This window comes from Chiloscyllium punctatum, chromosome 14 (genome assembly GCF_047496795.1).
Source record: "Chiloscyllium punctatum isolate Juve2018m chromosome 14, sChiPun1.3, whole genome shotgun sequence".
Taxonomy (NCBI): domain Eukaryota; kingdom Metazoa; phylum Chordata; class Chondrichthyes; order Orectolobiformes; family Hemiscylliidae; genus Chiloscyllium; species Chiloscyllium punctatum.
The window spans coordinates 40,956,554-40,981,160 of NC_092752.1; the positions used below are offsets into that span (position 1 = coordinate 40,956,554).

A 24,607-nucleotide genomic window follows, 5' to 3' on the forward strand; every position below is an offset into this window, starting at 1 on the left:
TTTTCAGAATGGCAACCTATAATTAGTGGAGTGCCTTAGGGAACAGTGCTGGGGACATGAGAATTTACAATATATATAAATAGATGATGGAAGGATGACAGATAGGAAGGCAAGGACTAAGGTTGACACAAGGAGTCTATAAAGGAGTATATTCAGATTGAGTGGGCACAGTCTTGGTAGATGGAGTATAATGTGGGGGATATGAGGTTATGCACTTTTTGCAGAAGGAATAAAAGAGCTGAACATTATTTAAATTGAGAAAGGCTGTAAGAAGTCCGACAGAGGGATTTTAGGCTTCTAGTGTGCGAATCACAAAAAGCCAGTATTCAAGTCAGTTAGTAAAAAGAAAAGAAATGGAATGTTGGCCTATTTTTCTTAAGGGAATTGAGTAACAAATTAGGAGGTCTCTCCACCATTGCAGTGAAACAGACTACTCTGGAATATCAGGCCTTTGCACCCTTTTCCCTCTATCTCTGCTCATAATTTAACCTTTGAAGTCCAGTGTCACATTGGTAAACCTATTTGCACTCCCTTCAAGGTCAATCCAGAGGAACCTCGATTATCCGAATACTAATCATCCAAAAATTGGATTATCCGAAGGAGATCTTGAGGTCCCGATAGAAACATTACATCAAAGTAATGTTTCCAACAGTGATCGCGTCTTTTGTTTACAGTGATTAAACAGGCACCATCTCCAAATGATTGACTGCTGCCCTCTCTCCCCCAACACTTTCCCTGGAGCTCTACAGAGGGGTGTATCATAAACCACACCCCCTTCCCCCGTCCCCAGGTAATCTCTCCAACGTTGTTCTGTACAGGGCAAACGTGGAACCTATGAAAAAGTTGCAGTAAAAAGTTGTGTGTGTTCTATTTAGAGACTTACCCCACAAAGACAGCAGCTGCAGCAGCCTTGTTGGTGTACAGTCCGGCTGCCCCGGAGAGGGGGGGGGGGGGGGGGTGGGGGAGCGGGGTTGGGGGCGGGGACAGTATTGGACTGGGTTGAGGTGGGGGTGGTGTTGGATTGGTTTGGGGGGTGGGGTTGGGTGCAGGGGACGTTGTTGGGGGTGGTGTTGGATGGGGTTGGGGTGGGGTCTCACGTGCTGTGCAGCTGCAGGCTCCTGAACTGGGAGCAGACTTTAAAAACTCCGAGCCCCAGAGGAAAGGCATTTAATCGATTAACTGAATAATTGATTATCCGAACGAAATAGTGCCCGCCCATCTCCTTCGGATAATCGAGGTTCCCCTGTATATGCTTCTTTAGATATGGTGCCCAGAACTTACAACATAGAAAATAAGACTAAGGGTAGGCAATTCAGCCTTTTGAGCCTGCTCTGCCATTCAGTATGATCAAGGTGAATCATCCAACTCCGTCCCACATTCCACTTTCAGCCCCTAACGTTTGATTCTTTGAGTCCTAAGAATTGTGTCTGTCTGTATATTAAAATCATTCAATGTTTTGGCCTGCACTGTTTTTTCTGGCAGAGAATTCCACAGCCTCTAGGTGAAGATATTTCTCCTCTTCAATCCTAAATGATCTACACATAATCTTAGACTGTGATCTGGGTTCACAACTTCTTGATCATTGGGGGCATCTTTCCCGTGTTTACCCTGTCAAGTCAAGTTTCTGAGATCCCTCCCTCATCCTTTGAAACTCCAGTCAGTCCAGTCTCTGAACATATGTCAGCTGACCATCCCAGGAATCAGCCTTGTAAACTTGCATCACATTCCCTTCGTAGCCAGAACATCTTTCTTCAGGTAGGCATCCCAAAACTGCATATAATACTCACCAAGGTGCTGTACAACTATAGCAAGACATTCCTGCTCCTGCATTTGAATCCTCTTGCTTTGGCAGCCAAGATGCATTTGCCTTTGCTGCTGGTTGCATCGCGTTGCTTACTTTCAACAATCAGTGTAAAAGAGCACCCAGGTATCATTGCACCTCCACCCTTTCCTAATCTGTTGCCATTCAGATAATCTGTCTTCCTGCTTTTGTTACCAAAGTTGATAACTTCGCATTTATCCCCATTAAACTTGTTTGTCCATGGATTTGCCCATGCACTCAACTTTTTCAAATTACTCTGAAGCACATCTGCATCCTCCTCACAGTTCACCTTTACACCCAACTTGTGTCCTCTGCAAACCTGGAGATATTCTATTTAGTTCCTTCATCTAAATCATTCCTATAGATCATGAATAGCTGGGGTCCAAGCACTAATTCCTGCAACACCTTGCTTGCTGCCACTCTGATCCATTTCTTCCTACTGTTTCCTGTCTGCCACCCATCCTTTTCATTATACTATCCCATGTGCTTTGTAGGATGTTATTGAAAGCTTTCTCAAAGTACCAAGATAACCATATCTACTGGTTCCCACTTATCAACTCTATTACTTACATCTCAAAATTCCAGTATCAAAGAATCGTACAGTCCCTCTAGTGCAGAAAGAAGCCATTCAGCCATGGAGTCTGTACCAACCGTCCAAAGAGCAGCCCACCTTACAGCCCCCCCGCTTATCCTCATAACCCTGCATTTATCTTAGCCAACCACAAAACCTACACATGGACATTATGAGCACTTTAGCTTGGCCAATCCACCTAATCTGCAGATCTTTGGACCATGGGAGGAAACCAGAACAGCCAGCAGAAACGTGAGCAGAATGTGTAAATTCCACACAAACAGTCACCCAAAGCTGGAATCAAACGTGGGTCCCTGGCACTGAACAGCACTGCTAACCACTGATCCACAGTAGATTTCCCTTTCATAAATCCTTGCTGACTCTGCCCTATCCTGTCACTGTTTTCCAAATATCAAACGCTATTAAATCTTTTACAATGGACTCTTATCATTTTCCATCCTACCAACGTCAGGCTAATCAGTCCATAATTCCCTGTTTTCTCATCTCTTTTACTTTAAATAGTGAGGTTACGTTAGCTGCCCTCCAATCCATACACAGGTCCAGTCTATAGACTTCCCTGGCACAAAGGGGCAAAAACGTGAAACACTCTTCGTTCTGAACAACACTGTGAATATATCTACTGAAATACAACAGTTCAAGTCGGGAGCTTGGAATGGACAACAAATGTAGGTGGACAATAAATCACAGGAGAGCGCTAATAGAATAAATTTTGCATTTAGGTTTAGAAATTAGCAAGGTAGAAGAATGGTGACTGGAGAAACCATGGTAATGTCACACCCATGATACCAATATTTCATAACATTCAGACAAATTGATCAGCATAAGTTTGGGGGAGATCTGTGGCACAGTGATGTGACTGTGTATCTATGGGTTAAAAGGTCAAGGCTTCAGTATGACCTGCCCCTGGAGCTGTATCATAACGTGTTTGAACAGATTGATTGAAATCACTTAGAAGAATGCTAGCATTGTTTTTATGTCTTTTACTTTTTGAAAAACACTTCTTATAATAAACTCTATTGTTTACAGAAAATGGATCCTTTGCCTATAAAGCACTTCCAGGGAGTGCTGGATACAAATTTGGAGTGCTTGCTAAAATAGTTAACTACATGAAGGTAAACGGCTTCCATATTTTTCTGCTTGAACTAGTAATTAGCCTTCATAACTTTGCTTAAAATACACAGTGAATAGTTTTAAATTTTCATATTTTTGTTGATGTTGAAACAATTCCACAGAAGCCAGTATCCCATCACCAGGTTCCCCTTTATTTACACACACAGACCTTGTCAGAGCTTTCTCAGAGCCAACTCTTTGTGAGCAAAACCTCTGACACCTGTTTTGTATCTATCAACCAGGGCTCCCTGATTGGGGCTGATAACCTGGTGCAATCAGGGAACTCCTATGAAGTCCACCTAGCTGACCTCCTTACAATCACTACATAATTGGTGTAGGAAAAGTTTTCATCAGATAAAACTTTTCCAGACTAGTTATAACTGAACTACCTGAATCCCAGCTACCTGGAATTTGACATTGCAAATATAATTTGTAACTACAGTGTCAATTAGCTGAACTAATCCCTTGCCAGCTACCTTTTGATATTCTGTTCCCAGCAAAACCTTTACTCTGATCTTCCTGAATGGCTTGCAACTAACTCAACTTTAAGTTGGATAAACTTGCTTGTATCTGTTGCACAACTAATTTACCAGCAGTCACAGATATCCTGGGCAACTCAAAGCCACCTTACAACTGGAGGAAGAACGCTTCATCTTCCGCTCCAGAACCCAGCATCAACGTCAATTTCATTCGTTTCCAAACCTCCACACCCCTCACCTCATCCCAGATCCAACCCTCCAACTTGGCATCATCCTCTTGACCCTGACTTGTCCATCTTCCCACCTGTCTGCTGCACCCTCCCTACCATCCAAAGCTGTGCAGGTCAGGTGAATTGGCTATGCTAAATTACATAGTGTCAGGTAAGTTAGTCAGAGGGTCTGGGTGGTTTACTGTTCAGAGGGTCAGTGTGGACTTGTTGGGCCAGAAGGCCTGTTTCCACACTGTAAGGGAATCTAATCTGTAACAATTACCCCCCCCTCATCCCCCCCAATCACCAACAGCCTTCCCACCTACCTGCCCCCAGCCCCATCCCCACACCATTTTTATCTCTCAGCCCCCTTCCTCCTCACATTCCTGATGAAGGGCTTATGCCTGAAAAATTGACTCTCCTCTTCAGCTGCTGTCTGACCTGCTGTGTTTTTCTAGCACAACATCTCTTGACTCATAAGAAGTCCTGGCAGGCTACATGCCTCTTTGCTTTCAGCAGTTGGCAATTTTAGTAAAGATGCTTTCTGGCTCCTTTTCTCTACTACCAAATCATCTCCCTAAACTCCTCCTGCACTGTCACAGATGAAAGAAGATCATGGACAATTCGTTTTGTAAGACTGTTCATTTGCCTTCTCTGATTCTCTCCCAATTTTCTTGTGCCATGCTGATGACATTATAAATGGTTATCTTTCATCAGATATTGTTTCTTTCGCTTTCAAAGTTTCTATTATTGACATATTCCTCAAAGTAATTCCTCTTCATCCTTACAAGCTACTGTCTATACCTAACTTCCTTTCTGTAAAATTCCTGAATGAGATGTGATCTTATGTTTTGACTGCATCTCCATTCAGATTCCTTTTCTTCCTGTCCCAAGATTTAGATTAGATTACTTAACAGTGTGGAAACAGACCCTTCGGCCCAACATGTCCACACCAACCCTCCGAAGAGCAACCCACCCAGATCAATTCCCCTACCTTCACCCCTTCACCTAACACTACGGGAAATTTAGCATGGCCAATTCACCTAACCTAACATTTTTGGACTGTGGGAGAAAACCGGAGCACCTGGAGGAAACCCATGCAGACACAGGGAGAATGTGCAAACTCCACACAGACAATTGCCTGAGGCGGGAATTGAACCCAGGTCTCTGGCACTGTGAGGCAGCAGTGGTAACCACCATGCCACTGTGCTGCCCACATAAACACAGCGGTGCTCAACACACCATTTTAACATGCTGCAGTGTTAGAGTTGATCGGCAGAAATGACAGCGGTGGGATTCGAACCCATGCCTCTTTTGAGACTGGAACCTCGATCCAGCACCTTAGACCGCTCGGCCACACTACCAGACTATTAGATTAGGTTCCCTACAGTGGGGAGCAGGCCCTTCAGCCAAACAAGCCCACATCAACCCTCTGAAGAGTAACCCACCCAGACCCATTTCCCTCTGACTAACGCACCTAACCTATGGGCGATTTTAAATGGCACTAATCAAATCACACAACTCTCCTGTGATGCTAGGGTGTATTCTCCATTCTTTGTTTTTCTAGACCATAAGTACAGATAGACAACCCTTTTTCTAAAATCCAAAAAGCTCTGAAATCTTGAAGGTTTGCTCATGAAGATTTTTTCTTATTAACACGGTTGTTTGGCGTGCAATCAGTTAACCCAACTCCACGCCCACTCGATGCATGTCACTCAGATGCAACGCACTGGCAGGCCTCAATTCTGTCTCAGGGCCTGGAGTAGTTACAGTGAATCTGCTATTTGGCAAGAATTTTTTAAAATTTCACCGTCAAACTGTCACTTATTCGGAAATTCGAAAAATTCCGAAAACTAGCTGGTCCTGAGTGTTTCAGATAAGGGATTGTGTACCTGTTATTTCACCATTCACCTCCAATGACTACTCTTTGGGTGGTTCAGTAGGATTACCCTTGATTATTTGCACTCTTACATATTGAACTGTGGCTAGAATATCTCCAGATATGGCTTGTATTTTCACCCAGCAATCCAATGTTCTAGTTTCTACCCTTTCTTCAACACTTAGTTTCTGCATGTAAATCTATTGCTTTTTTTTCCTTTCCTGAATAGTCTTCCTCTTGAAGGGCTCCGGCCTGAAACGTTGATTTTCCTGCTCCTCAGATACAGCCTGACCTGCTGTGCTTTTTCAGCAACACCCTCACAACTCTGATCTCCAGCATCTGCAGACCTCACTGTCTCCTACTCTTCCACAATCCTTTCTCCTGCCTTGACTTGTTCTGGCACCACTTTCTGTGCGTCTTCCTTTGAAACACAGTCAATGACGGCCTTCAGCCATCAAGGCACTCTGGCTCTCCCACCAAACATGCCTTTTCTTCCTTATGGTCCATCTCTTTGATAACGCTTTTGGTTGTCCCCTGGTTTTATGGAAACAGTGGTGCATAAATGTAAGTTTTTTAGGAGCTTAATGGTAAAACCTTTTCAGGCAATTAACCTGGTTTTAAAAAAACCTAAGGAAAGGTTTGCTTCTTTTTCAATCAGTGACCTAAAAATGTGTGGGCCATTATCCAGATTGTGGAAGAGAGAGGAGAAGTGGGTACCGTGATGCAGCATTTAGGGTGGCAGTGGCAGGCATCATTTGTTAATTTGCATAAAGTTTCTAACTTTTATGCCATTTTCTCTTTAACTTTTCTGGCAATTTTTCTTTGTCTCTTTTATAGGCATAACTTATCAATGTCTCAATAGGTTTACTGAAATTTAGCAAGAAAAGTAATCTTTAATAAACATAAAAAATGCAAATACTGTGAATTAAAGGAACTTTCTTTTGTTACTAAATGTCTGATGCAGTCAATTATTCACCAAACTGCTTTCTATCCTGCTCAAGTAAAAGGAACAGAAACTTAAACTAATGTTCTTTAAGATCGTAAACGAGGATGAACTAAAAGAGAGAACAAGATAATGTACTAAATGATTATTCCCAGTCATATTCAATAGTAGCTTGCGACCAATCAAAGAGGTTTCCACAATAACATGGGTTAGAAGAGTGTCTGTTATCATTTGCTTTGATATCCGAGGATGGATAAATATCTCAAAATGAATAATTCATAGAGATGTACAGTACAGAAACAGATCCTTGGTCTAACTTGTCCATGCTGACCAGATATCCCAACCCAATCTAGTCCCAGATAGCTTTTAAATGTTGCAGTTGTACTAGCCTCCACTGCTTCCTCTGGCAGCTCATTCCATACACAAATCACCCTAATCCTAAAAATGTTGCCCCTTAGGTCTCTTTTGTATCTTTCCCCTCTCACCCTAAACCTAAGCCCTCTAGTTCTGGACTCTCCTAGCCCAGGGAAAAGACTTTGTCTATTTATCCTATCCATGCCCCTCATGATTTTATAACTCTCTATAAGGTCACCCCTCAGCCTCCCTAGTCTATTCAACCTCTCCCAATAGCTCAAATCCTCAAACCCTGGCAACATCCTTGTAAATCTTTTCTGAACCCCTTCAAGTTTCACATCTTTCCGATGGGAAGTAGACCAGAATTTCACACAATATTCCAACAGTGGCCTTACCAATGTCCTGTACAGCCGCAACATGACCTCCCAACTCCTGTACTCAATATTCTGACCAATAAAGGAAAGCGTACCAAACGCCACCTTCACTATCCTATCTACCTGCGACTCCACTTTCAAGGAGCTATGAACCTGCACTACTCTAAGGTCTCTTTGTTCAGCACACTCCCAAGGATCTGCTAAGATTTTCTTTCCCAAAATGCAGCATCTCACATTTATCTAAATTAAACTCCATCTGCCACTTCTCAGTCCATTGGCCCATCTGATCAAGATCCCGTTGTGATCTGAGTTAACCTTTTTCGCTGTCCACTACACCTCCAATTTTGGTGTCATCAACAAACTTACTAACTCTTATGCTCACATCCAAATTAATTAAAGAAATGACGAAAAGTAGAGGACCCAGTACTGATCCTTGTGGAATTCCACTGGTCATAGGCCTCCAGTCTGAAAAACAACCCTCCACCACCACCCTCTGTCTTCTACCTTTTGAGCCAGTTCTGTTATCCAAATGGCTAGTTCTCCCTGTATTCCGTGAGATCTAACCTTGTTAATCAGTCTCCCATGGGGAACCTTGTCCCACACCTTACTGAAGTCCATATAGATCACATCTACCCGCTCTGGCCTCATCAATCCTCTTTGTTACTTCTTCAAAAAAACTCAATCAAGTTTGTGAGACATGATTTCCCAAATCAGTCCTTGTCTTTCCAAATACATGTAAATCCTGTCCCTCAGGATTCCCTCCAACATCTTGCCCACCACCAACATCAGGCTCACTGGTCTGTATTTCCCTGGCTTGTCCTTACCACCCTTCTTAAACAGTGGCATCCTGTTAGCCAACCTCCAGTCTTCCAGCACCTCACCTGTGACTATCGATAATACAAATATCTCAACAAGAAGCCCAGCAATCACTTCTCTAGCTTCCCACAGAGTTCTAGGGTACAGAGTTCAACTCCTGGGGATTTATCCACTTTTATGCATTTCAAGACATCCAGTACTTCCTCCTCTGTAATATGGACATTTTTCAAGATGTCACCAATTATTTCCCTACATTCTAGGTCTTCCATGTCCTTTTCCACAATAAGTACTGATGCAAAATACTTGTTTAGTATGTGCCCCATCTCCTGCGGCTCCACACAAAGACCACCTTGCTGATCTTTGAGGAGCCCTATTCTCTCCCTAGTTACCCTTTTGTCTTTAATGTATTCGTAAAAACCCTTTGGATTCTCCTTCACTCTATTTGCCAAAGCTACCTCATGTCCCCTTTTTGCCCTCCTGATTTCCCTCTTAATTATACTCCTACTTCCTTTATATTCTTTTAAGGATTCACTTGATCTATCCTGTCTGTACCTGACGTATGCTTCCTTCTTTTTCTTAACCAAACCCTGAATTTCTTTAGTCATCCAGCATTCCCTATACCTACCAGCCTTTCCTTTCACCCTGACAGGAATATACTTTCACTGGACACTCATTGTCTCATTTCTGAAGGCTTCCCATTTTCCAGCTGTCCCTTTACCTTTGAACATCTGCACCCAATCAGCTTTTGAGAGTTCTTGCCTAATACCATCAAAATTGGCCTTCCTCCAATTTAGAACTTCAGTTTTTAGATCTGGTCTATCCTTTTCCATATTTTAGAACTAATAGAATTTAAAACTAATAGACTTCCTTGGAAAGCAATGATATAATCTTGGATGGTAAATAATCATTATGCCAAAGTCAACCACATTCTTCATGATCACATTATTAAACACTGGGGGAGGTCATTCTGGATTTAAAACGACTCCCAGCGGTACCGATTTTCAGAAACGGCACTAGGATAGCAAATTGTGGTTAAATTATAATATCAAAGCTTTTGACCATAACATGTAGTGAGTATTAGCTCGTATTTGACAGGAAGCTGATGTTTGAACTGCTTTTCCTTCTTGGTGCCCTTAACTACTCGAACAAGCCAAGTGTGTGAGATAAGCGAGCACGTTTCCATTCTTAGGAATTTCTCTCCACTGGTTACAGCACTGACTTTCTGTCAAAACCTTCCACTTTTTCAGTGTGGATTTATATTATCGTGACTAGATTATCCTGTATGAAATACCTCATATCATGTCAAGTTCTTTATCTATAAATCCTTCCCTTTTTCTGTGCTTTCCGAGCTATTGCTCGTGCCTGTATCCTTGGTCAAACAGATTTTGACATTATCTACTTTTAATTCATGCTATACTGTCAACATGATTAGTTCCACAACAAGGACTGGTTAGCTAATACAATTTTTCCAATTTTGAAGGGCAAACAGGCAATGTCCCAGAAAGTTATGCAGATTTGGAGAGAGACACACTAAGTTGGTGAGCTGCATGGTAGTGAAGCAGGATCTGGACAGTCACCGGAGGGCAGTAGTGTCCCAAATGAAATGAGAGAGGTTGGGAACCACACGAGGTAATAAGTGAGGGAAAACTGGTAGCCCAAACACCTTCACACTTGTGATACAGAACAGGGAATTCAAATATAGTTAAAACCCATTTTAAACTCGAGCCCTCACCAATTGACTAAGCTCTATCAGAAGGTACCCACACTTGAGGATAGTCAGGAAGTTTCTGTTAAGGAGGGACGATACTGAAAGCTTTCTAATTTGAACCCCCAGCTGCAAACTTGATGCACACCAGAATCTTAATCATAAATGCATGGTTAGCCGACCTGACCAAAGAGCATTTGGAGGATGTGGCTAGCCTGCTCTGGAAATTGAAAGAAGTCCAAAGGGGTCAGTTTGGGTTTACCCGTCAAACAATCCATGAAGGGATATGGGATAATCCTTGCCAATAAACAAAAATCCTATCAAATGAGCTCTGACAAGCTAGCCCAGGACAGGCGGAAAATTCAGTACATGCTGGACCCACCATATGACCCTAGCCAGAGCAGCTGGAGTTTTCACAGTATACGGCTCTTGGAGTCCAACAAATGAAAGTGACTTCACTGATTAAGAAATTACATGACCAAGACAAACCAGAGTTCCTAATCCACAACAAAGTGATCCATTGCAGCCTATCCCAACTAAGCTCACCTTTCTAACAAGACATTAGGAAGCCCTCTGATAAATCTGCTATGCAGTGGCAGGAAAAATTGGGGCACGTAGCTGGTTTTTGAAAATTGAAAGCCATTCTGCCATAAGCACCATATAATTGTCTTTGAAATCTTGTAGAAAATACAGGACAAGTCATGCAAGATAGTTATACTGAAGAAACACACCAGGCCTAGCAGCATCTGTGGAGAGAAATAGAGTTTACATTTCAAGACTGGCATGGCTTCTTCAGAACTGGAGAACTGAACTTATTGATTAATTTATGTAGTTTCTAGTACATGCAAGCCTGACTGACAGTCCTAAATTTTTATCGGTGTACTTCCATGCACATGTTAGCCAATATGTGTCCACTGAATCACAATTAATTACAACTTATGTGACGCACAATGTTGTAAGTTTTGCAAGTACATGCTGGTTGGGTACTACCAAAGAGACATGCTGTTTGATATGATCTGCCAATCTTTAAATATGACCTACATACCTGACATCACATCTAAAATAGGCCCTTTGCTCGACTGACAAGATTTCATGACTGGGGGCATATTTTTAAGGTGAGAGGAGAAACACAGTGTGGTTCATGTGTGGAATGAACTTCCAGAGGAAGTGGTGGATGTGGGTACAGTTACAATGTTTAAAATATGTTTAGTTAAGTACATGAATAAGAAATGTTTGGAAGGATATCAGCCAAGCGCAGGCAGGAGGGACTAGTTAAGTTTGGGATTATGGTTGGCATGAACAGGTTGGACCGAAGGGTCTATTTTTGTTCTGCATGATTCTGTAAGAACATGTTTGCTGATGCTCATATGATACCAATTGAAATGATTTTTGGCAAGTTCTGATTATCAGTAACCAGGGGACAAAAGTTTACATAGTCCTCCAGAAAATTCATACTTTTTGCGTGATACAGACAATCTAGTCAAGCCAACACAAAGAAGTTATGGACTATAATTCTCCCTCAGCTGGTATGATTTGAAGGGAAACTATTGGAAGTCTGTCTGCTATATTTTTAATGGTTCCATAACTCCTGTTACAAAACACAGCACTTTTGATAAACTGGGTTTCATATCCCCTTATCAGTGGTGTGGCTCATTAGGGACTCCAGTCTTGGTTTTTTTTTAAGTAGCTTTAATTAGGCAGCTTTGACTTCATTCATTAATCTTCTTTAGGCTAGCAGGATGCTTCTTTGATTTTTTAAAATCTGATTTAGAAAGATCTTCGAATAGCTAGTTCTCAGCATCTATTTTTTGTATGGGCAGCTTTCAATCTAATTTCCATTTTTTTCTTTAGGCATACTTCAACAACCATTACAACTTAGACTAAAGGCACTCTATGAATATAAATAAAATATTTCAGGATGCTTCACTGAAGCATTATAGAACAAAGCTTAAATCCAAGCCCCACAAGGAGATGTTAAGTCAGCTGACTTCAAACTTTGTAAAAGAGATAAGTTATAAGGGTCATCATTTAGGAGGAAAGAGAAAGGCAGGAGTTGAATGCTTGGGACCTAAGCAAATGAAGGCAGGAATCTATTAAAGTCAATTATACACAAGCAACCAGAATTAGAAGAACACTAATTTCTCAAAGGTTTGTGGGGCTGTGCTGAGGCTGTGGAGAGGCTCAAAGAATGCAAATTTTAAAGTTCACTTTGTTGACCAAGAGTAAATACAGGTTATTAAGCAGAAGGTTGATAGGAGATCAGGACTTGATGTGAGTCAAGTCCAAACAGCAATCAATAAAGATTCTCAAACTTCCAGTGACTGACTGACAGGATAATTCAACAAGATTTCATGCTTTAAAAGCACTTATTGTAGGACACCAACAAAAATAGAACTTTGAACACTTTTTTTTTGAGAAGGCAGTTCAGGACTGTGATCAGGACTATTTTCTCAAGTGGTAGGTAAATGTCACAGATCTGTTGGGCCAAGTGTCCGATTGCCATATGGATTCTATGCATTTATATTGAATTTAAACTTTACCAATTTTGTGCAGACCCGCCACCAGCGTGGAGATACCCATCCACTGACACTGGATGAAATTCTAGATGAGACTAAACTCTTGGATATCGGCATGAGACAAAAACAATGGTTGATGACTGAGGTGAGACATTTATATAACTACTATTTGACAAAATACGTCCATGTACCTAAGAACGGGTGGACTAGGACCTTTACTGATGTGGCGAAGTGTATAGTTCAATGTTATATGCAAAAAGGAGAAAAGGAACAAGAACTTGAATTTGTAGTGCACCTCTCATGACCTGAACCAATTTATGATCAATTGACAGTTATGTAAGGTTCACAATATTGTTATTTGGAAATTTGGGTTCTATACATAATCTATATATATATATATAGATTATGTATATGAATCTGTAATAAAAATACTGATTTAGGTATTAAATGGCTTATTTGGCCATTACTGGTTTGACTCTACTTTGCAGCTGAACACTTAACACACAATCAGTAGCATCACTAATACTCTGGGCAAAAATGCCAATTTCTAAATTTCCACAGTAAAATGTGTTTTCCCGAAAATTTTTAATAATATCTGTTTAATTTTCCTCAGGCATTGACGAGCAACCCAAAAATTGATGTAACAGATGGAAAATATGCCTTCAAACCCAAATACAACTTAAAAGATAAAAAGGCTCTTCTGAGGCTTTTGGACAAGCATGATCAACGAGGTTTGGGAGGAATCCTCTTGGAAGATATAGAGGAAGGCCTACCAAATGCACAGAAAGCTATAAAGGTAATTGTTTAAACAAATCAACATCCCCTGTGATTGGACATTCTCTCTGTTTGCCAACACCCTGAGATTGGACTCTCGTGTGGGCATTACTGATCTTGCCCTTCAAACCCAACATTTTCTTACTTTGACTGTCTCCACACGAAAGATGTCAGGTCCTTCTACTCCCTCATGGTCCCACCACATACTGTGTCCTCCCTTCAACCTCATAGTTGAACCTGATTTGTCTTCAGCAGTCTCGATCCTTGATGCAAACTCCTAGTAATCTTCTACCTCTACAGAGCTTAAGAAAAGCTGGACACCTCAGGGACACTTGCACCAAATCAACTGTTTGCATGCCAGCTTTAAATATATATGGACCAGGTGCCACAGGATTCTCGTGGATCATATCTTTTTCTTCAAAGTAGGATTTAAGTAAAAAGGTTTTATGCTAATAAGTATTTTAGCATGTAAATTTGTTACAAGTAGCAACCTGCCACAACATGGCGTGAAGGCTGACATGTAACAAAGTCACTGCATCTTCAAACCTATCAGGAAATTTCTGATGCATCCTAATTCATCCATTACATGCTCCACATTTCCCACTTTTTGAGGGCTGCACAGGATCTCCTCATTTGGCATTTAATGATGGATTTACTATTTTAAGATCTCCTTCATCAGTTCCTCTAGTTAATTCAATATCACCTCGACAACAAGCACTATATAATCACTCAAAATAAACATAGGTCTACTAGCATATATGTTTTCAAAACATTTTTCACTATAGTAAAGCATAATCTGGAATTGTGTATATTCTAGGTATTAGGGGATCAAATTATTTTTGTGACAAGACCAGACAAGAAGAAGATCCTCTTCTATAATGACAGGACCTGCCAATTCACAATGGACGAAGGTGAGCATTTTTCAGTAACTTGGTCAGCTTCATTACAGTAGCTGTTCATAAGATATAGGAGCAGAATTAAGCCAGCTGGCCCACTGAGTCTGCTCTGCTGTTTGGTTGTGACAGGTATGTTTCCTAGCCCCATTCCCCTGCCTTCTTTCTGCAACCTTTGATTCCCCTCACCAATCAAGAGCTATCTATGTTTGTCTTAAATACACTCAATGCCTTGGCATCCACAGGACATCTTTGGTTTCACAGATTAACCACCCTGTTGTTGAAGAAATTCTTCCCCATCTCAATTTTAAAGGATTATCTCTTCATTCTGTGGCTGCGCCCTCTAGTCCTTGGATATTACTGAAAAAAAATACTTTTGTTGAAACCTCTTTTTTTTCAACATTTATATTGTTTAGAGGAAATTGCTAATTGGTTGAGAAGTGAGCTCTAACTGGTATACTTGTGAAGAATTCAACAATTAATGACAACTGGCAAGCTTTCTTTAAATTTTAATAAAGGCAGTTTAACTCTGACTACTCAAGTAATGAACCAAAGAATGGTGGTCAGTAGTTTTGGTGAGTTCAATGTGTGTACATATTCTTTCTGTCTGCAAAGAGCAGGACCTTTTAGATAATTATGTACAGCTTCCAGTAGAATTATGTAACAAATGTCCATTTACGGAATCCCATCTAATGTTGGACATTGTGTTGAGAGTTTTGTGAGCATAGGCTGGTTTGGGTATAGTCAGTATCTTGTGGACAGACAAAGTGATATGCTATTTGATATGATTTGCCAAACAAAACGCGCCTTTTTCAGTAACATCTAAAGTTTTGTTTCATAACCATTAATTATAATTAAGTTTTTATTCTTGTGCAGAATTTCAGAAGCTATGGAGAAGTATTCCAGTGGATTCAATGGATGAAGAGAAGATTGAGGAGTATTTGAAAAAGCAGGGCATTTCCTCAATGCAGGAGACAGGACCAAAGAAGGTGGTACGTACATGTGGGGGACAGACAGGTTGAGACCACAACAGATCAACCAAAATCTTATTGAATAGCAGGTTTGAAGGGCTAACTCTGAGAGGGTCAATATTGTGGTAAAGCTGGGTGTCACCAGTGAACCAGTGAAAAGTAACACAGTTTTCAGATATTGTAACGAAGGGGCAACATGAGAAATATGAAGTTCCAAAGAAAGATGCTTGTGAGAACACTAGAAGTAATTATGAGATGAGTGGGGAGGATGCAATAGGCTCTGAAAGAAAGTAAAGAACAGTGCAAGTCCCAAGTTGAAGCAGATGGAGGCTGAGAGGAAGATTGGCATAGTGGACTTGGGGAAGGGAGAAAATAAACAGAGGATGGTTTTAATCTGAGTGCATGAAGTCAATGTTACGTCATACTTATTGGTTAGAAGCAAGTATGGATGAGAAAGATTGTTTGTAAGGAGATCTGCAAAAGTTAGAAGTGAGAAGTTACCTTTGCATTCCAGGATGAAAAGGGAATGGGCAGAAGAGTAGTGAATATTTCTAACGGACAAGAGCAGGGCCTTATTTGGTCCAGCCATATCTGCCAGAGAATTGCTAAATCAATATTATCACCATTTAGAGATTTCTCACTCTTCCTCTTCCAAATGCTCCCTTTCTTCTGCCCACTCCTCTTCATCTCCTCCCCTTTGCATCTCTTGTCACTTTCTCTCAATTATCCCTCCCCACTCTCTTCCTGTTCACTGCTTCTGTGGGCCAATCTGTAGGTTTAGAGCCATTGTTAATCACCTATCACTAGAAAGGGATAATGTTCCTTTCAAGCATTTGCCAGCAGGAGCAAAAGTTTGCATATTATTTCTAAAATATGTATATTTACGTTAGGTATGTGTTCAGAAGAGGAAAAAACCTGCTTCTCAGAGAAGAAAATTCAAGACACGCAATGACCATCTGGCAGGAATACTGGAGGATTATACTGAAGGAGTATCCAGCAAAGACTAATGACCTCAACGAGGAAGTAAAGGGAGGATTGACTGATACAGCAAAAAAAACTGCAGTTGATGTCCAGCACTGGAATACTGAGCACAACGTTTTTTACAGTTTCCTTTTGTCAGTTACTTGTGCTCTCTGTAATGGCTGATTTAAAGATTGTATTCTGGTTTTGCACAATTTCAGTCATTAACCAATAGGAGGAAGGCAACAAATTGAGGTTGTGTTTTTTGGTCGGTTTTTTTGCTCAGTAAAATGTGATGTCTGCATCATATATTTACAACTTCCTTTAAGTTCTCGAGTGATTCTAGGAACATTATACAATAAATAGTAAACAAGATCCTTTAGAATTGTTTAACAGTTGATGTCCAGCGTCTCTTGTAATCGATGAGTGCCCCACACAGTGCTACACAGACCAGTTGGAAACCCCACTCCCATTTCACAACTGTAAATTCACAGAAATTTGGGAGTCTCCTGTTTGTACATTAGGTAGTGGAGTAACTGTGCTTCTCAGAAAATTTCCAACTAATATCTATTTTCTTTAGTTGGTTAAGGATAAGCTGTCTTCCACAGTACAATCAAATTAAAGAAATATGTATTCTGAAACTTAACAATCCCCATCACCTCCATCAAGTTTATCTTTTTGAAAATTCACATTTCTAATAATTAGCGCTAACATCTTTCTACAGCAGTACATTAGGTTGTGGATTTCCTAACTGACCTATGACACAGGCATCTTAGTCCTCCTTGAATTTTATACATTTCAGGAAGTGGTGCACTGCTTTGTTGGTCACTTGGATTTGACCTATGATGATGCAAGGAGGAGGGAATTACAGGTCTAGGGAGGTTCAGCACAGATCAAGATCCTGAGTACCATAGGGCTGCTCTCTCATTAGAGACAGCTGGTGATAGTTCAACTTGAGGGAAGAGTCAATAAATGTAGTGCTGGAAAAGCGCAACCAGTCAGGCAGCATCGGAGGAGCAGAAGAAATGATGTTTTGAGCTTAAGCTGTTAATCAGCACATCCCTGATAAAGAGCTTCCCTGCTCCTCAGATGCTGCCTGACTGGTTGTGCTTTTCCAACGCTGCACTTTTTGACTGTGATCTCCAGTATCTGCAGTCCTCAATTTCTCCTCTTTTGAGGGATGAGGTTGAAAAGCTGGGACCTTCATGGAGACCTCAGCAAGTGCGGGAATTAAACTCACGCTTTTGGCATCATTCTGCAAACTAACCATCCAGCCATCTGAGCTAACCTCTCCCCTAATCCAAGTCATTCTATAGCTTTTCATGTGTAACCATTAAAAAATCTATTTATAGATTATTTCACACATACAAGACAGATTCATTGTAAATGTTTATTTTCTGGGTGTAAATTGGATTTTCTAAATATGTAATCAAGTATTGACCAGGGAAAGGCCTATGGAATGTTATTTAATGTGGATGTCCACAAGGTATTTGATAAAGTTCCCCATAAAAGCTCAGGTTGATTGATCAGAGACAGGTAATCATGGGCAAATATTCTAATTTTAAGTATACGCTCCATGCATTGTGATTGCTGTAATCTGTTCCATGCCTCTGTAAGTTGGACATTCTGAAATCGTGCACAGGTGAGTATATTGGATGGCTAGTTATTGCCTCACAGAGCAGCACTCCAATATTTAAGGTGACATTTTATTAAAATCAAGAGTGTTAAGAGTATTTATTTTCCTCACACTTCAGTGACTTTTGTCATCAATGGTTTTTAGAATTAGAATTTCTACAATGTGAAAACAGGCCCTTCGGCAGAACAAGTCCACACCTCCTTCCCCCCCCCGCCCAAAAACAGTATCCCACCCAGACACATTGCCCTACATTTCCCCTGACTAATTCATCTAACCTCTTTGTCCCCGGCTACTGTGGGCAATTTAGCATGACCAATTTACCCTGACCTGCACAACTTTGGACCATTTGTAGGAAACCGGAGCACCCAGCAGAAGCCCACACAGTATGTGCAAATTCCACACACACTTGCCTGAGGCTGGAATCAAACCCAGGTCCCTGGTGCGGCAAGACAGCAGTGCTAACCACTGTGCTGTCCCATTTTGATGGTGGAATTTTCTACCTCAAATTATTACAATGCCTGAGAGAATGGAATGTAATTTTTTTATTTATTCTCTCATTATCCTACAAACATTGCAGCATTGAGGGATACCTCACCTCAAAAGAACAAATTCAAGATTTTTATAGTTATTAATATAGTATAACAAGTAATATTAGCCTTGATTCTCCATATTATGCAAACTTCATACTGCTATACAAGGTACTATAGGTTATGGTTAGGCTGTGCACCACCATTGAATTCCTCCAAAAAAGCACTGGCCTGAATATTTTGATTCTGATCAGACATAAAACTACATGGTTACCTTTAGAGGTGTTCTCTATGTGAACTACTAGCTGGGTGTCTTTTCAGCTGAAGTAATCTTGTCCAGTCCGGGAACCTGCACAGCAAAGATTGGTATTTTATACCACAGTGGAGAAAGTGAGGACTGCAGATGCTGGGGATCAGAGCTGAAAATGTGTTGCTGGAAAAGCGCAGCAGGTCAGGCAGCATCCAAGGAACAGGAGAATCCGTGTCCGTGTTGAGACGGTTGCCCGAGATAGAAATGGAAAGGTCTAGGAAGGGGAGGGAGGAGTCTGAGATGGTCCAGGTGAATTTGAGGTCGGGGTGGAAGGTGTTGGTAAAGTGGATGAACTGTTCAACCTCCTCGTGGGCGCATGAGGTAGTGCCAATACAGTCATCGATGTAGCGGAGGAAAAGGTGGGTGGTGGTGCCAGTGTAGCTGCTGAAGATGGATTGTTCCACATATCCTACGAAGAGGCAGGCATAGCTGGGGCCCATGCGGGTGCCCATGGCTACTCCTTTGGTTTGGAGGAAGTGGGAGGATTGGAAAGAGAAGTTGTTCAGGGTGAGGACCAGTTCAGTCAGTCGAAGGAGGGTGTCAGTGGAAGGGTACTGATTGGGTCGGTGGGAAAGGAAGAAGCGGAGGGTTTTAAGTCCTTCATGATGGGGGATGGAGGTGTATAGGGACTGGATGTCCATGGTGAAGATAAGGCGTTGGGGACCGGGAAAGCGAAAATCATGGAGGAGGTGGAGGGCGTGGGTGGTGTTCCGAACGTAGGTGGGGTGTTCTTGGACTAAGGGAGACAGGACCGTGTCAAGGTATGCAGAGATGAGTTCAGTGGGGCAGGAGCAGGCTGAGACAATGGGTCGGCCAGGGCAGTGAGGTTTGTGGATTTTGGGCAGGAGGTAGAAACGGGCGGTGTGGGGTTGTGGGACGATGAGGTTGGAGGCGGTGGATGGGAGATCCCATGAGGTTCTGGATGGTCTAGGAGATGATGGTTTGGTGGTGGGAGGTGGGGTCATGGTCAAGGGGACAGTAGGAGGAGGTGTCCACGAGCTGGTGTTTAGCCTCAGCGGTGTAAAGATCGGTGCGCCAAACTACTACCGCGCCTCCCTTGTCTGCCGGTCTCCACTCCCTCCGTTCCAACCCCAACTTCACTATCAAACCGACAGACAAGGGAGGTGCGGTAGTAGTTTGGCGCACCGACCTTTACTTGCTGAGGCTAAACGCCAGCTCGCGGACACCACCTTCCTTTCCCGCCGAAGGATATGTGGATATCGTAGGATATGTGGAACAGTCCATCTTCCGCAGCTACACTGGCACCACACCCCTTTTCCTCCGCTACATCGATGACTGTATCGGCGCTGCCTTGTGCTCCCACAAAGAGGTTGAACAGTTCATCCACTTTACTAACACCTTCCACCCCGACCTCAAATTTACCTGGACCGTCTCAGACTCCTCCCTCCCCTTCCTAGAACTTTCCATTTCTAGCTCGGGTGACCGAATCAACACGGACATTTACTATAAACCGACCGACTCCCACCCTGCTCCCTGTAAAAAATGCCATCTCATATTCCCAATTCCTTCGTCTCCGCTGCTTCTGCTCCCAGGAGGACCAGTTCCAATACCGTACCACCCAGATGGCCTCCTTCTTCAAAGACCGCAATTTCCCCTCAGACGTGGTTGACGATGCTCTCCACTGCATCTCCTCCACTTCCTGCTCCTCCACCCTTGAGCCCCGCCCCTCCAATCACCACTAGGACAGAACCCCACCAACCTCCAGATATATCGTATCATCCGTCATCATTTCCACCACCTCCAAACGGACTTCCACCACCTCCAAACGGACCCCACCACCAGGGATATATTTCCCTCCCCTCCCCTATCGGCGTTCCAAAAAGACCACTCCCTCCGTGACTCCCTCGTCAGGTCCATACCCCCCCCCCCCCCCCCCCCCCACCAACCCAACCTCCACTCCCGGCACCTTCCCCTGCAACTGCAAGAAATGCAAAACCTGCGTCCACACCTCCCTCCTTACTTCCCTCCAAGGCCCCAGGGGATCCTTCCATATCTGCCACAAATTCACCTGCACCTCCACACACATCATTTATTGCATCCGCTGCACCCGATGTGGCCTCCTCTATATTGGGGAGACAGGCCGCCTACTTAAGGAACGTTTCAGAGAACACCTTTGGGACACCCGGACCAACCAACCTAACCACCCCGTGGCTCAACACTTCAACTCCCCCTCCCACATGCAGGTCCTTGGACTCCTCCATCGCCAGACCATGGCAACACGACGGCTGGAGGAAGAGCGCCTCATCTTCCGCCTGGGAACCCTCCAACCACAAGGGATGAACTCAGATTTCTCCAGTTTCCTCATTTCCCCTCGCCCCACCTTGTCTCAGTCAAATCCCTCGAACTCAGCACCGCCTTCCTAACCTGCAATCTTCTTCCTGACCTCTCCGCCCCCACCCCACTCCGGCCTATCACCCTCACCTTGACCTCCTTCCACCTATCACATTCCCAACGCCCCTCCCCCAAGTCCCTCCTCCCTACCTTTTATCTTAGCCTGCTGGACACACTTTCCTCATTCCTGAAGTAGGGCTCATGCCCGAAACGTCGATTCTCCTGCTCTTTGGATGCTGCCTGACCTGCTGTGTTTTTCCAGCAACACATTTTCAGATTTTATACCACAGTTCCTGCCATATTTCTAGATTTTGAAGGTCCTGAAGCCAATTTTACAACCATTGGGAAAATGTAGTCTGTAAGATGGGTGAAGGAGTTGGGCTGTTACGTGATGGTGAGTTGGGGAGGGATGGGGGTAGGTGGGTTGGCGGGGAAGGGATATAGATGCACAATGTGTTGGGTGCCAGATGAAGGAGAGAATTCAGGTGACAGATTGATGAGTTTAGGATAACAAGTGGATGAATGCTTGTGGAAGGTCAGGACGATCACATAAGGGCCGCTGTTCAGGAGGGTGCAATCTGGAGATGGTGGAGTTGGTGATCGAGTCGGGCATTGTTCTAACATCTGCAGTAATTTGCTCCTACATTGGGAAGAAGTGAATGATAGGTGGAGTTGGAGCCCAGAGAGAGGAAATGATGTTGGGCAAACAAAGGAATAGGTAAAGGTCAACTTGGGAGAATCAGCAGCTGTTGTGGTTCTGTTCACCGAGCTGGGAATTTGTGTTGCAGACGTTTCGTCCCCTGTCTAGGTGACATCCTCAGTGATTGGGAGCCTCCTGTGAAGCGCTTCTGTGATGTTTCCTCCGGCATTTGTAGTGGTTTGAATCTGCTGCTTCCGGTTGTCAGTTCCAGCTGTCCATTGCAGTGGCCGGTATATTGGGTCCAGGTCGATGCGTTTGTTGATAGAATCTGTGGATGAGTGCCATGCCTCTATCAACAAACACATCGACCTGGACCCAATATACCGGTCACTGCAATGGACAGCTGGAACTGACAACCGGAAGCGGCAGAGACAGGCCACTATAAATGCCGGAGGAAACATCACAGAAGCGCTTCACAGGAGGCTCCCAAGCACTGAGGATGTCACCTAGACAGGGGACGAAACGTCTGCAACACAAATTCCCAGCTCGGCGAACAGAACCACAACAACGAGCACCCGAGCTACAAATCTTCTCACAAACTTTGAAGAATGAGTGGCTGTTAATGGCTGACAATGGGATGTTTATGGTCGTAGCTAGTGTGATGACAAGCCCTGGCATATATGTGGGTTGCTGTTAGGGTATGGGAGAAGACGCTCTGACCCTAAAATTGAACTCAGTATGGCAGGGATCCCAAGCGGAAAATGAGTTGATGCTGAGCTTCACTGGAGACATATGAGCCAGGCAACACCGTGGTGCCTTGAAATCACAGGCAGTCAGAAGCCTGGTCATTTTTGTGGACAGAACATAGGTGACCTGCAAAGTGGTCACCCAGTTTGCGCTTCGAGTCCCCAATGTAGAGGTAACCACATTGAAACAGTGAACACTGTAGATAATAGATTGAGTGAGATGTAGGTAAAGCAGGGCTTCACCTGGAAGATGTATCTGGAACCTTAGATTGTAAGAAGGGAGGAAGTAAACAGGTTGGTGTTGCATTGCAGTTGCAGGGGAAGGTGCTGTGGGAGTGTGGTGAGTGAAGGAAGATTGAATCAGCTTATCCCAGAGGGAACAGAAGTCTTATAAGGAGAGGGAGTATCTGTCTAGTGGAGGTGGCAGAAATGGCAGCCAATGATCCCCTGCAGAAGAAATTTTTTAAATTTCTAATTCATTTAGAAATCGTTTAAAAGATGTTTAGTGACAAGTTCAGGGCCACCATGTTCCTTTCAGAATGAAGGGCAATAAGTGCAGGGACATTGAGAATTTGATTAAGGAAAATAAGAATATTTTAGGTACAGAGCATTAAAAACTGGAGGCTCTACATAAGTAGAGTAAGTGTACAGGATTGTATAAAAAAGAAATTAGGAGAGCAAAGAGGTGTGAAACGTCTTTGAGAGATAAAACTTGGTTCTATTATAGGTTTCTTAAGAGAATTAACAGGGAAAGAGTGGAGATTATTAAAAACCAAAGGGGCAGCCTATGTGGGTGAGGTCTTAGATAAATATTCCTCATCTGTTTTCATGAGCAGAAAAATATTGCAACTGAAGATATCAGTTGCAATGGTGAACAGCTGAAGATTAATAAGGAGGAAGCATTAGATGTTTTAGTAGGCATAGTTGTGTATAAGTCCCCAGGCTCTTGGGCCTTGCTTGTTATTGGTTCCATGCCTACATGGGGGTTTTCCTGGTGGAAATATTGAATAAATTGATTTGCATAATGGTGTCTTCCCTGAGTCCCTGCACACACACACACACACACACACACATGCAACATAGGTGCAGTAGGAAAAAACAAGCACAAGTATATAGCAGTAGTATGGAGATAAAACAAAAAAAACATAAAACAATATGCTCAAGGCCTGAAAAGGTGTATCCCAGGCTGCTATGGGAGGCAAGGGCAGAGCTTGCTGGGGGCCAGGTGAGTATATTTAATACTTTGCTGGCCACAGATGAAGTCCAGAGAACTGGAGGATAGCTGATGTAGACCCGTAATTTAAGAAGGGCAGCAGGGGTACAACAGGTAATTACAGACCAGTTAGTCTGACATCAGTAGTAGGGAAATGTTTGGAAAAGTTCTGAGGGACAGGATTAATCAATACTTAGAAAGGCAGGGATAGTCAGCACAGATTTGTCAGATGGAAGTCCTGCCTAACTAATAGAGTTTTTAGAGAATTATTTTAATGCATTGATCAGGGTAATGCAGTTTGATGTGGTTTACATAGATTCAGTAAGACATTTGACAAAGTCCCAAAAGTAAGAGCCCATGGGATCCAAGGGAAACTGTATCCAAAACAGGCTTGCAAATGGGAGGAAAAGGCTATAGTGGAGGGTTGTTTTTATGATTAGAAATCTGTGATCAGCAATGTATGACAGGAATTGGTGCTGGGAACCTTGCTATTTGCTCTGTACATTAAAGATATGGATGTCAGTATGGAAGGCATGTTTAATTAGAAAGTTTACAGATGACATGGAAATCGGTGGTGGTAATGATAGTGAGGAGGATGGTCTGATATTGATCAATTTGTAATTTTGGAAAAGTAATAGCAGATAAAATGTAATAAGTGCAAGGTGATCATTTTAGGAGATCTAATAAGAGAGAGAGAGAGATACAATGAATGGTAGGTTCCTAGGGAATATTGAGGAGCAAAGAGACCTTGTTGTACTAGTCCATCGAACACTGATAGTGCTAGCA

At 42.8% G+C, this 24,607-nt stretch overlaps 1 protein-coding gene and 1 non-coding gene across 4 annotated transcripts in view; one reads left to right on the top strand and one right to left on the bottom strand.

Moving 5' to 3' along the window:
- gtf2e2 (general transcription factor IIE, polypeptide 2, beta) overlaps positions 1-16,782 on the top strand; it is a 57,402-nt gene extending 40,620 nt beyond the window's left edge. For all 3 annotated transcript variants that reach the window (XM_072584228.1, XM_072584229.1, XM_072584230.1), the window contains exons 3-8: positions 3,441-3,526; positions 12,837-12,944; positions 13,413-13,595; positions 14,391-14,484; positions 15,343-15,458; positions 16,328-16,782. In XM_072584228.1, coding sequence (XP_072440329.1) covers positions 3,441-3,526; positions 12,837-12,944; positions 13,413-13,595; positions 14,391-14,484; positions 15,343-15,458; positions 16,328-16,444 — 704 coding nt within the window. In that variant the 3' untranslated portion in view covers positions 16,445-16,782. The remainder of the gene's footprint in view (positions 1-3,440; positions 3,527-12,836; positions 12,945-13,412; positions 13,596-14,390; positions 14,485-15,342; positions 15,459-16,327) is intronic.
- Positions 5,495-5,576, bottom strand: trnal-gag (transfer RNA leucine (anticodon GAG)). Its single transcript has one exon. It is a non-coding gene; the product is annotated as a tRNA-Leu (tRNA).
- Positions 16,783-24,607: the final 7,825 nt, after the last annotated feature.